This window comes from Cryptococcus neoformans, chromosome 4, assembly GCF_000149385.1.
Source record: "Cryptococcus neoformans var. neoformans B-3501A chromosome 4, whole genome shotgun sequence".
NCBI classification, from domain to species: Eukaryota; Fungi; Basidiomycota; class Tremellomycetes; order Tremellales; family Cryptococcaceae; genus Cryptococcus; species Cryptococcus deneoformans.
Window position 1 is genome coordinate 1314200 of NC_009180.1, and position 12695 is coordinate 1326894.

At 46.3% G+C, this 12695-nt stretch overlaps 6 protein-coding genes across 6 annotated transcripts; 1 reads left to right on the top strand and 5 right to left on the bottom strand.

Annotated features, from left to right (window-relative positions):
- Positions 1-202: 202 nt before the first annotated feature.
- Positions 203-705, top strand: CNBD4570 (hypothetical protein; the record flags this gene model as incomplete). The annotated part of the gene is made up of 3 exons (XM_770635.1): positions 203-263; positions 336-571; positions 625-705. 3 exons carry the CDS (start codon positions 203-205, stop codon positions 703-705), a joined length of 378 nt encoding a protein of 125 aa, XP_775728.1.
- Positions 706-859: 154 nt separating this feature from the next.
- CNBD4580 (hypothetical protein) lies at positions 860-2041 on the bottom strand (the record flags this gene model as incomplete). Its single annotated transcript, XM_770636.1, has 1 exon — positions 860-2041. The coding sequence occupies one exon, from the start codon at positions 2039-2041 to the stop codon at positions 860-862; it is 1182 nt and encodes a 393-aa protein (XP_775729.1).
- Positions 2042-2777: 736 nt separating this feature from the next.
- CNBD4590 (hypothetical protein) lies at positions 2778-5264 on the bottom strand (the record flags this gene model as incomplete). The annotated part of the gene is made up of 12 exons (XM_770637.1): positions 2778-2887; positions 2945-3154; positions 3208-3775; positions 3830-3922; positions 3977-4118; positions 4174-4346; positions 4401-4527; positions 4580-4751; positions 4816-4911; positions 4957-5047; positions 5108-5137; positions 5193-5264. The coding sequence occupies 12 exons, from the start codon at positions 5262-5264 to the stop codon at positions 2778-2780; spliced, it is 1884 nt and encodes a 627-aa protein (XP_775730.1).
- A 472-nt stretch (positions 5265-5736) lies between these two features.
- Positions 5737-6902, bottom strand: CNBD4600 (hypothetical protein; the record flags this gene model as incomplete). Its single annotated transcript, XM_770638.1, has 6 exons — positions 5737-5885; positions 5940-6002; positions 6056-6309; positions 6371-6721; positions 6772-6802; positions 6857-6902. 6 exons carry the CDS (start codon positions 6900-6902, stop codon positions 5737-5739), a joined length of 894 nt encoding a protein of 297 aa, XP_775731.1.
- A 783-nt stretch (positions 6903-7685) lies between these two features.
- CNBD4610 (hypothetical protein) lies at positions 7686-8808 on the bottom strand (the record flags this gene model as incomplete). Its single annotated transcript, XM_770639.1, has 7 exons — positions 7686-7908; positions 7963-8033; positions 8086-8179; positions 8247-8262; positions 8322-8409; positions 8584-8600; positions 8766-8808. The coding sequence occupies 7 exons, from the start codon at positions 8806-8808 to the stop codon at positions 7686-7688; spliced, it is 552 nt and encodes a 183-aa protein (XP_775732.1).
- A 1178-nt stretch (positions 8809-9986) lies between these two features.
- On the bottom strand, positions 9987-11926 carry CNBD4620 (hypothetical protein; the record flags this gene model as incomplete). Its single annotated transcript, XM_770640.1, has 7 exons — positions 9987-10109; positions 10162-10349; positions 10400-10673; positions 10732-11042; positions 11090-11316; positions 11368-11650; positions 11701-11926. The coding sequence occupies 7 exons, from the start codon at positions 11924-11926 to the stop codon at positions 9987-9989; spliced, it is 1632 nt and encodes a 543-aa protein (XP_775733.1).
- Between the last annotated feature and the right edge of the window lie 769 nt (positions 11927-12695).

Below are 12695 nucleotides of genomic sequence, written 5' to 3' on the forward strand. Positions count from 1 at the left end.
CAGACGATTATTAGGGCAGCAGGGAACAAGAGATGACATCTGTCAGGTCTGTCGGAGTAATAAATGGCAGTTTGCGTTTCGCTGCAGTATATAATAAGTAAGGATGCGAGCATTCTCCCGCAGACTGGTCGATTACTATCGTCGACATTCCTCACCTACATATCTATTATCCACAAGCTAGAATCACACAAAGTTCAGAAGCATGTACATCCCCAACGTTCAAAACGTCATTGCTGCGGGTCTCGCTCTCACCGGTGCTTACAGTGGGTCTAATATTCTTCCCACTCTCGTCTATCCCATACCTTGAAATATCATTATTCTGACCGTGGACTTAGCAAGCACCGTGTCATCTGGTAAAATTCTAGACTATGCCGTAGAAAAGTGCATCGACAAAGAGGGCAATCATCGATGCTCCAAACCTTTCCCCGTTACCAAGTCAACCTGTTATGAAATCAAGTGGACCACCGACGGCAAAATCTCTCACACCACTGCCGAAGTCAGAGATGCCGGAAGCAACGAAATTGTGTTTTACCGAGACACCAATGGCGAATGGACCCCTGAAAAGAACGAGGTAATTAGCGAAGTCTCCAATACTGATACGATGTGAACTTACAATGCTACTAGCTCGTCTACGTCGATTTTAAACCCAAAGTATGGGGACAGGGCAACAACACTGTCGAGTATGAGGTTATAACCTGCAAGTAATTTTGATCGGTTAGTGGAATGTGCCAAGGAGAGCAGAAGCATGTATAAAGATATGTTGTCCATTTGATGATGAAGAATATCTATTGTGATTTATGTCGTCGCTTCTTCAACAGCTTGAATTCAGCGTTTTAAGTTCCTTTACTTCAATCCACCTCTAACTGATCTTGTTGTATATATCATTGTACTTTGCCAACGCCTTGCTTTCCAGGCCCTCTCCTTCGAACCTCTTCGGATCCAAAGCTTTTCTTAATCCCGCATCCTTCTCGTCTGCAGTTCCCAGGAACATGTCCGCCAAAAGCCCAGCACATCCGGCCGCGTGGGACACCCAAACCGCCACAGCACACCACAAACCATCTTCAAGCTTTCCTACCAACGGCAGACCGTCGGGTGTGACAGAGAAGAGACCGTTAAATTTTTGACCTCCCTTGAATCTTTCTGCAGTCTCTTGTGGGAGAAGAGAGTAGCCTTCCTTGAGAACATCATCAAATGAAGGCTCCCATTGACCATAGGCAGTTTCCCCGATTTGATCGCTGTGTACATGGATAGGAGCGTGGGCATAAGAACCCAAGCCATCCATCCTGCCATGGTCTCTGGCGTACACATGCTTTGAGGGCCAGCGAACGAAAGGCGTTTTAGATTGGTGATTATTGGGAAGGGAATATGAATATGGGTGAGCAACGGGGACTACCGTTTGAGTGAAGCCGGAGAAGAGCTGAGAAGCCCAAATGCCAGTGCAGAGAATGACGGTGTGGCAATCAATTCGGCCTCGAGAGGTTTGAAGGATGCGACCGTTGCCATTGGATGACTCAATGACAGACTTGACATCGGCATTGAGCAAAGTAGCGCCATTGGATGCTGCCTTGTGCTGTTGGTGGTAAGCAATGGTGATTGTATTTGCTGTGCCGTCAGAGGGAAAAAAGACGCCGGCATGACCGTCTGAGATATCGTCCCGCACGAATGCCCCCGCGATCTGCAGAATTTCTTCCTTGTTGAGCACCTTGGCTTCCAGTCCTTCTTTTTGCGCTCCCTCAAACCTCTTTTCCAAACCTTGGCCTACTTCTAATCCCCCACTTTGGTCGAAACCTCCATCAATGTTCTGATAGTACTTGACTGATCGCTTGGCAAGTTCGGTGAGGACGGGCAGTTCATTGTACTGTCCGACCAAGCCAGGAGCGTGGCCCGTAGAGCCTGGAAGCTCTCGAATGTCGCGGTCAACCAGCACGATGTTGGAACCCAAACGCTCAGAAAGGATAGCAGCAACGCAACTGCCAACGATACCAGCGCCGACAATGACCACCCGCTGATTAGGTCTAGAGGGGAGAGGGACGTAGGCCATTTTTGATTGCCGTATCTCAATGCCGGGATGTTTCACAATAATAATTGTTTGCGCATAAGACGGGAGGAGTTAAGCTCGACACAAGCCCCTCGACGGACATTGGCTAGTCTCCGATGTTCACTTCGAAGGAATTATTAGCTGATGAACGCTCATTTTTTAACTGCTTCTCTTTTTTGTTTTGTCATGTATACCGCATTTTTTTCACATTCTCCTTATGTACGTATACAAATTAGTATCGCCTGCCCTTTACACCCAAATCGGCTATCTTCCCAATTACAATAGCGATTCAAGCGAAATCGATTTTCACAACGAACGGCATCCCTCCATCTAACCGAACAAAAAACATAACCCCCTTTCTCTGTCAGCGGGTGATAGAATGCCTCAGTCCTGGCCTCAGTGGTCATTGCCTGTCCTCGACTAGCTAGAGGGCAAAATGGCCTTCAAGATGCATCTCAATGGCGGAGATCGGAAGAGGCGCAAACTCAACAGATCTGTCAAGGCTGTCATTGAGACAGCTGGATACCGTGATGTCAACAGCTTCGTAGCCGGCTTTTACGTGGCCGATGACTTCTTAGCTCAGGCCCTCAAGACCGCTAGTGTTGACTCGTACCGAAATGTGACTGATCGGGTTACACAATTAGCATTATTTTGAGCCATTCGTACCATGTGTAATGTTATTGCATATGCCGTACGCCTTTACTGTCTGGACTAATTTAATTCGAGTTGTTGCAGAGGATTAACCTTTACAAATCTCACCCAAACCATAAGCGACGGAAGGAGGGAATCTGAAAGATGAAAGGCTCTGTCCGAAAGTGTCCGCTATTCTTTTCACTGCTTTGTCACACGCTAATGTCAAGCGTAAGCGTGCGGTTTCACATGCCTCAGGCTCTGATGGTTACTTACAACCAATGGCTACATAAAGGTCCTTCTTCACCTCGTCCATTGCACCACTTTGAGCAGGACCAAGTAATCTAGTCTGGGCTAGCAGCTGAACCTCAAGTGCAAAAATTGCTTCACGGAACCTGACAATGGCTTCCAAAATAGCAGGTAACACTTGTTGGACGTTTCCATAGGTATCCTCCTCAATTGAGGCGATTGAAAGGATAACTAGGACTAGGATCAAAAGTCAGCACAACCAGGACCTTTCAAAGCCAGCGATTACTCACTCTCAATAACTCGTTGGGCAACGAGTACTTCCCCCAAAACAGACCTCACAGACCTTCTCCCCCACTCCTTCCCTGCCCACTCATTCACACCTTTCCTGGCACCCTTTGCTTCACTGACGATGGCACCTCCGACTGGATTCCCTTCAATCCGTCCGACCACCCTATCTTGGACACTCTCAACATGTTTTATGGCCAAAGTGCCAGCTTGGCCAAGTTTGACGACAGGGGAAGGAGCAGTCGCTTGAATGGGGCCATCAAGTATGCTCTTTAGGTTGAATGTCGATTTAGGCTTGGCTAAAGGTCTGAAGATGTCGGCTTGACGAATAGAAATTTTTCTTTCATCGTGCGCAGTGGATATGCCACTAGCAGCGACGGGCGAAGACTTTGTATTCTGGGGCTGGATTGTGACCCCCCGGTTAACCAGGACATTGTGAACCTTTCCGAATTGGAGAAGTAGTTCTTGACAGAGTTGGCTAATCAAACTAGGCGATTTTGAAATGTCATCGAAGAATATCTTGCGGTGTCGAGGGATGCTAACCACCCGCAGAAGTTCCATCAAAGTGAATTGCTATAGGCAACAGTTAGCTAACGATGGGTATTGCAAAGATTGCTAGATTCTCACCAAGTAGTAAGGATCTTGAGATTTGAGAGCTGTAATGAGGTATATTTCAAGGCTCAATGGACTCTTTTTGTAAAATTCGTCAAAGTGGATTGGCTACAATATGTTGTTAGCTACGGAGGATGATTATACATAGCAAGGACAGCTCACCTGAGTAGTGTAGGCTGCCAGACCCTTGACGGGGAATTGCAACGCGAGGAGAGTGAGCATGTTGAGAGTGAGCATTGGTCCGAGCAACGCCCATGGACCAGGTGTCTTGGACGTAGAGCGCGCAAAACTTCCCAAGAAAGGCCTGTTGTCCCGCCCGTCAAGGCGTCATCCAAATGAAAGCGTGGAACTTTACTTACCGCACAGCCACTCCCCACAATCTCCAATTGACCCATTGCCAAATGAAACTTCTCAAGCCCAGCCAGCAGTATGCAAAAGGTGTCGAAATAGACCACAGGAAAGTGAATCCAATCCTACTAGATCCCCAAACGTTGTCGAAAAGAGCGATTTTGACAGCTTGAGCAAATGGTTTCTGTACAGATTTCATTGTTAGTGAAATGGTTGCAGAATCCAAAGTGGCTATTACCCTTTCTCGAGGCCAGTCGGCTTTAAGGTTGTCATTGAGGATATCACGGGCGGCAGCGACCAAAAAGAGGCAAGCATTCGAAGCGGTAAGGATAAAACGGCTTTCATTCAATTGCCAGGGATGTCGCCTATGCCTGATGTCAGCACCTGTTGAGATCTGACGACGTAGGAAAGACTAACGGGGTTGAATTGAACAGTGTCATATCCTCTCTACCCAAGAGCGTAAACCAAACATTTGTTATGGTAATGCTGAAGACTGCGTAGCTAAATAGTAAAGTGATCACGCGCTGGTTCCAGAACGAGGAGACGATAAGACCAATAAGTGAAGAGCGTGGCGACGGCCGATAAGGCTCTAAGGCAAAATCATCAGCAACATTGAGCAGCCAGCATGTTTTATCCAAGGTTTATCGACTTACGTGTTATGAAGCTCTTTCTAACTCTCAAGAGAAAAGCAAGAGATAAGAACACTGGAAAACTGGAGAGGACCGCAAAAGGCACTTTCGATATGTCACCTGATCACGGTCAGTTAACCGCTGTGGGGTGAAAGCTAGACATACCTGAAACAAAAGCTGAGAATAACGAGAGAAGTACAGCTATCCATAAAGCGACTCGGCTCATAAGGGTCATATATCGCTTGGCCAAAAATTTCTGTAGGTGCGCCATCAGTAAATTCACAAGTAGAGGTACTGAACCATATAAGATACACACCCGATACTGTCGTTCTATCTTCTGTAAGGGCTGTAGGAGGGGTATACATCAGTACAGCTCCAGTGCATGAGGCATGGAAGCTTACAGTCGTAGCGGGTTTTGAGGGAGCAACTGCAGCCCCTCCTGAAGGAAGAGGCCGTGGTTGTAGTACCGGCATGAGCTGCTGATCTGCTCGGCAAGCTGATTCCCCTCGATTAGCCAGATGGGTTTCCGGAAATCCCTGGTCGAGCTAAATGGCCAACAGAAGGCTTTAGGGCGGTGAACCGAAGAATTTCTTAGTGTAAGGAAAGTCAGATTCCGATTACGGTGCTTGTTTGAGCGACAAAACAAGACGGGGCGACGGACCACCAACACAGATCAGGACACCCGATTACTATCGCTTCTGTAATTCAACGTAAGTACGAAGGAAGTCTACTACTTTACTGCGTGCTGTTGCCCCTTGCATGGATACCACGTAGGTGCTTATAATTAATCATCTACTTATTAGGAGCCCAAACCTGCAGTATATACCTCGAATCACTTATGCATAAACGCTGAAATCGTGCTGTATTTTCCTAATACAGATGCTTGGCTACTACATAAATCCAATAAAATCACCGGTATTCCTCTCAACATACGATTGATCTAGCTCAATCTAGCTTTTCAGGTGGGGTAATGGTTCCCTTCCAGTCCTTCGACTCGGGTTTACTAGCTACCTGTGGACGATGATTCACCGTAGGAAGCCATCTGCCGTCGATATGATAACCTTTTATGTCATCTTTGATAAGACAGTGGAGGACTGTGACAGAACGTAATGAGCTTCACTATCATGTTGATGGCCAAATGCACCTACGGATGGAAGCCGTGAAAATCAAATAAGCACCGTATCCTGTCATATAATGCCAATAGGCGTGTCCTGGATACAAATCAACGCCTCGTTCTTCGCAGTGCCGCTTCTGAATGACCCACCTTCCACAAGTACACCGAACGGCCCAATCATGGATCTGATAGCTCTTAACTGCCCACAGAAGATATTGTCAATGTTCCAGATGCCGAACCCAGTAGCGAAGGTGACAATCCCCCAGGCCATCATTATGCCAATAGTACGGCGGGCTGGATGTCCTGCAGGAAGATCGAACATAAGGGCTATGGTGCGAAGGGTAGCTGTAATAAGGATCGCAGCAAAAGCAACTTGGTGGTAAACGGGGTTTGGAAGACAGATGCTAACGATAAATTGTGTTAGTTACAAGCTCCATATAATCAGCAGGTTGCCATCTCACGTACTATGAAACAGTCACAAAGGCATCCCAAGCCAACAATATCAAGGGTCCAATGGTACCGAAACGCGGTTCAAAACCTGGTAAAGTGTCGAGCACGAGGTAGGCGGCATAAGACACCACATAGATCATGGGTAGTTCGTCCATCAACTGCCATTCCCATCTCAAGCTCGCATGGAAACCAAAGCTTCCCACGCCAATCAAGCTAAGGCCAAGATAGCACAGAGCATATCTTTTGCGTAGGCCGTTCTTGAGGACAGAGTAGCACCCATAGAGACCAATGAGGAATGAGGGGAGATTGGAAAGAGTGTTAACGAACTCAGCAATGTATGGGCTGTGGGAATAGTTGGTTTCGCACCTAGGTAACTGTTTGAGCCCTAAGTTCGAATAAGAGACGTGAATACCCACCAGTCAATGGTACTCGTATGCTCTCCCCAAACTGCTTGACAGTTAGTTTCGGGTTTTCAAAACTGTTGGGTGGTGTTGCACGTACAGCCGCTGGACACTTGATCTCCTCTAAGCTTGTCGAAGGCTCCCATCCTAGTATTTCACACCAAAGCTACAAATCAAGAGCTACGTGTATGCAGAGGATGTAAAGAATGAGTCTGAATAAAATGTCCGGGAGAGCAGAAGGGCAGGCGGAAAAGATGTGGAAGAATACCCTCAACAGGGATTATGGACAGAATAGGCCCCCGTGGAGGAAAGAATGAAATGACAGGAGTTGCGGAAACAAGAATTGTATGATGCTGCGGTAATCAGTAATGACAGCGAGAACGGGAAAGGAGCCTGCATTTCTTGCGTTATTATTTGGTGAGCATAAGAAGAAGTGCAGACAGACGTAAGACGTCAGGGTAAAAGGGCTGTGAGTGAATGGGAAAGTGGAGGTTCGAGGCTCGGGAATCATAATTATGTTTTAGCATCCGCGGGCCTTTCCGGCACTCCCGGCATGCCAGCATCATTCATGAGCCGATCCGCAACCTGTCCGGTTTTCGATTGTCAACCAGTATTTGTTTGTTTTTATATCATGATCAACCATACCGTGCCATACGTTCTCTATCTTGCACTTTGATAATGTGAATAACATCACATAAATCTGCAAACCACTTAGAAATGGTTAGCCGAGACGAATGAGACAGAGACTGAGGTCACATCTGATTATTTCCCGGCTACATGCGTATATTATCAAGCCATTATATTAATATTCTTTGTATGTATAAATAATTTATATCTGTTCGCCAGCTCTCTCCACCTGTCAATCTCTTATACAGGTCATCCACCTCCTTATTCAGCATCCAACTAGCTTGAAAAGGCATCGAATCTTCCTAGACCGCAAGTTCGGCGCTCAACCTGTCTCCTCGTCGAAGAGCTGCTCCAGCAATAGTAAGGAGGAAGATGAAGAAGATGGTCATGATGATCCACTCAATCCAAGCAAACGCTTCCGCCGCTACAAGGGATGAACAGTGGGCAACGTCGGAGACGCTACATCGCATTCCGCCACCAAGTGCCGCAGTATAAGAAGCAGCAGCGGCAAGCCAGAAGATCCAACTGAGAGTATCCTAAATCAGTCAAGGAACAGGTCATTAATCCATATGAACCCACGTAACAGTCCAGATGGCAAGATGGCTAGCAATGGAGGAGACGAAGCTACCGGCCGCAGCAAGGAAAGCAGCCTGAGTCTCCATCAGTCAACCGCACATAACAGACAGTACCAGGTCATCTTACCATGTAAGCGGCGGCAAAAACTACAGTCCACCAGGAGGTAAATACGAGGAACTTAAGTCGGTCTCTGTAAGAATGAGAGGGGTAGGTGTCGTCACTATTTGAACACAACGGATTGGTCAACTTCGAACTGTGAGTTTTCTTCGAACGAGGAAAAAATGCACTCATTAAATTGCGCGACTAATGGAGGTGCCAATCAGCAAAGTGGCAATCTAGCTTGATACAATGTCAAAGCTCACCCAAATAAGCAGTGATACATCCTTCAATGATGGCGAAAAGGAGTAAGGCACCCATAAAGGCCGGGTGTCCTCGGCGAATGTGAGTAGACTTAGATTACCGGACGCCAGCCAAATGAGGATGGTGTAGTATAGAGGTAGGTGGATGGTAGTAGAGGGGGCAAAATAGTTTGAAAGTCAGCTCATCTCGGAATAGTCTACTCGCTCCAACCCGCCAGGCGGCGGTAATGGTGTCGAACTGCCTGCCAAAGGGTTTGACACTCACGACGTCGACCATAATCGCTTAATTATTGTAGGTTATTGTGTGAGATAGATAGTGACGCTTGTTGGGATGGTATGGAACTGTTGTCTACAGAAAGGATGCGGGCGGTAAAGATCACCTTTAAGAGAAATTCTGGAATGAAAAGAAAGACAAGGAAGATCTCGTTCAAAATGCGAAAAGCGCACCAAATGAGCCTGTTGTCCCCTTTCGGTCATACGACGACGTCATCAATGGGTGTCAAGTTACGTAATTGCACCCTCACTCAAAAGTGCACGACGACGACCATCGTCCTGCGTAGTAGGTTCGGCTCGGCGATCATTTGATGTTCTCGGTTGTCGATGATGCAGGAGGGCCGCGGGGGGCGAGAGGCGAAGGCCAGTTCTACGTAGCTCCTATTCTTTCCTTCTTCTTTGGCAATATAGGGCCTAATAATAAATAAAGCCTGAAATATAAAAATGCTCATGTTGATGACGTTCCTGTCTCATTTCTCATTCTCATCAAGAAGAGCAGCAGTGATGATGATGGGGTTGAAAATTGATAATAATGTGATTACAACTAGTAGTCATACTTATATAGAATTTTACTTCATTAAAAAAAGTGTTCCGGCGGACGTCCGACGACCCGCTTCACCACTCGATGGACCGGATGTTTCGTCGGTCACTTATCAGTTCAATACCCTGTGCTCTTGCTACAGTATATTTTCGTGAAAAGCGTTATTATTATCTACTATTACTGTACCACTATCATTACCAATGTTTAGGGCAGTATTTCACCCGGAGAATGAAGCGCAAGCTACGTTAATGCATAATTGTGCTGTAGGAATGTGATGATGCCTGCCGCGCCACAGTACTCCAGATGACCATTTCATCGCTAATCGTCTATTATTGTAAGGATGGATGATGGCGATAAATGCCATAACAAGATGATATTGAATTTGTGATCTTGACTTAGAATGGAAGGTCATCCCCGCGACAACGAATGCACTCACGAACTGTGAGATTCTTTATACGAACCGTACAGCTGTGCGCTCTACTGCTCGTCCGTCTTCCTGCTGCGATGTCCATTACGTTGCCGTCCTGCACATACTACAGTTGTACTTAGTGCTGTGCTTTTATTATGTTGGTGGGCGGCAACAGGAAAAGATCAACTGGAGTTGAGAACTACGAGCTTCGACAAGAACTCTGCAGTAGTACGCCACATGTTGAATGGGACATTCATCGGCGGTTGTTATTACACGAAGCCATTATAACAAGAAACAGAAATGTTTGCCATACACAATGGAGGTAAAACTACTCACACAATCCTCCTTGCTTCATCCAATAAAATAATTGTCCTAAGCTTTCAAAATAAACTTCACTGCAACTTGGAAGGCTAACCAGTCAATGATCAGATGGATAAAGAGATCGTTACAGTCTGTCTACATGACCAAGGAGCCACTGCAGGTGCCTATAAGCAGATCTCGGCTGGTACTGAGGCTGCATGTGGCCTGATTGGAAAGTTTCTGCCCACATAAGACCTCGCTCGTAGTGCTAGATTGACGTGTCAGTATTTTGTTGTAAATAGCATGTAGTGAAGACTCGCCTGAATGCCCATCACGCCTTGAGTACCGGGATATCCATGGAGGCCGTTGCTCTCAAAGACAGATGACCATTGGGTGTCGTTGATATCGATAACAATGTATTCCGAAGGGGGAGATTGGAACCCAAGATGCCCATTCCAAGTCATATTCTGAATAGCAAGAAGGGTGCCATTGGTAATGATAACCATATCTAGAACGAAGTCAGAAGTATGCAATGTTTATTTGAGCAGTGAAACTTACCAAAGTCACCATTACTGACTAAGACCCTATTTGTAGCCTCGATAACTCTAGGCAGGACCTTTTGAATAGGATCCACTGACAAGTCTCCGTTACTTTGAGGCCCTCCTTCGCCCCCAACAAAGACTGGGCTAGCTGCACAGCCGGCCCACTCAATATGCTTGGGAGCGTGAATTGCAGCTTTAACTTCGGATCTGTTGAAGTAGACGCCACCGGGTGCATAGTTGAGCTGAGTAGGCATGCCAAGGACGTCCCACGGGAGAGGACACATGAGATTCTGTGCACAAATTCAATTAGTGAGAAGGCCCAAAAAACAAACAAGAATTTCAGCTCACAACCCCGTAAATATTAAAACAAGGGTTGATCTGGAGGGCCAGATCATTGACCATACCGAAGATGTCACACATTATGTCCACGGGATCGTTGTAGTCGAAAAAAAGTGGGGGCTGGTTTTCAGTCGGAGGAAACTTAAAGTACCTGTCTATATACTCCTTGTAACCGCAGACCTCGTGGAGCTGTTTGAGTTCAGCCATGGTGGTTTTGTTGAAATTGAAAAGATTGGCATTGGCTTCGACGAAAGAATAGGTAAGGATCTCTTCTTGCACATTGATGGTTTCACCGATAGTAGGGTCGTACATAAGGGCCCCTATTTGATTCAATACAATACTATGCTGGAAATGCATTACCACTTACCAGAAAGATTGTAATATGTTTTGTCTTGCGCATCCAACATTGCCGCGCTGATATAAGGTACATAGCGACCTGCATATGATTCTCCAGTGACATAAATTTTATAGTTTTTGATTCCAAAGATATCCTGGAAGTTCTTGAACCATTTGATAAAGTCCTGGGCAATCTCTTCTTCTGTCGTAGCCTTAGGCGTACCGATTGAGAACCCAGTGCCAATAGGTTGCTCTACCCTACACCACAAATAAAGCTCGTATTGAATTGAGTTGGTGTAAAAGACTCACCAGAGCATGTTAGTCAAATTTACCCATGAGTAGGGGTTGATAACAGGCGCATACGTTCCAGGTTGCCAAATCCATAAACCGTTCTCTTGGAACCAACCCTCTAGAGAGCTACATCCGGGACCGCCGTTGAGCCAAATTGTGAGATCTTTGGAGTCTTTTCCCAATTTCGGCTGGAAAACGAAGAAGAGGGCTTCCGACTGGTTGTTGTAGTCGATAGGTATGAGGCCGCTGTAAACCTCACCAAGGTCGAACTGGACATCAGGAAGATATTTGATGAAGAATTCTGAAATAGACTATAAGGGCTTGGTAGTCAGTAGAGAAAGAGCTACATACCGGAAGTTCTGTTGTTGTAAAACTTCCTTTTTGGGTGCCTTTCCAGGAGTGCACGGCTTTCCTCCATTCTTGACGTCTCTCTAGCGAGAGCCTCCCTTTTAGCCTCCCTCATTGAGGCAAGAGCAGCAGGTCTTCGACCACGTAGACCATGGGTGTATCTGGCGGTTCCGACGACTGACCCCAGAGCGAAAGCCAGCAAGGCGGTCGTTAGTAGTTTACACCACATTATAGTAAGATGGCGTTGGATACTAGGGTCCAAGGCAGAGTGTGAGGTTATAGGCGGCTCCTACAATATGTTGAGTAAAAGTGGACGACGAGAGGAGGGGGCCTGGGTGGTTCGATGATAGGCTATTATTGTTAGTTATACTTCCTAATTCCTATACCTGTGAGTCCGTTGCTTCTCTGTCAACGATGCGCTGTGTAAGTAAGTGTCAAGATTTTCTCTTTTTCCGTAAAGCAACTTGCGATCATCTTCCGCTCTTCATTCGCTGCTTCTTTGTTGTGTTGTTGTCGATCGCGAAAATGATGGTACGATGAGGGCATACAACAGCAGACAGCATAACTCTCGGCAATTGTCAACGATTATACGCTGCCGCACATGGCATCACCATTTCAATGTACGCCCGGTGTGCGGGGCGTTATAAACCTTAATGGATGGCCTTGAAAGGCAATCGGGGGAATGGGTCTAGAATGTGCATGTAAAACCATAGCGAGTTGTAACGATTTTGTGGCGACGAGTGGTAGGCCGGACATAGCCGATAACGAATGCAGAAAAAAAATCAATTAATTATGGACAGATCCCGAACCTTTTTATTTAAATATTGCCTGCCCGCCATTAGAGTTGATTGTGAGCAAGAAGAGTCCCCCTTAACTGATCTTGGCTAAAAGCATGGCAAAAATGGTACGTTGCATATGCAATACTATTGTAGCATGAAATGTTACAAAAGAAGTACCTTTTTCTGCGTACTCAGACCGTAGTAGGCATGCACTTCGTC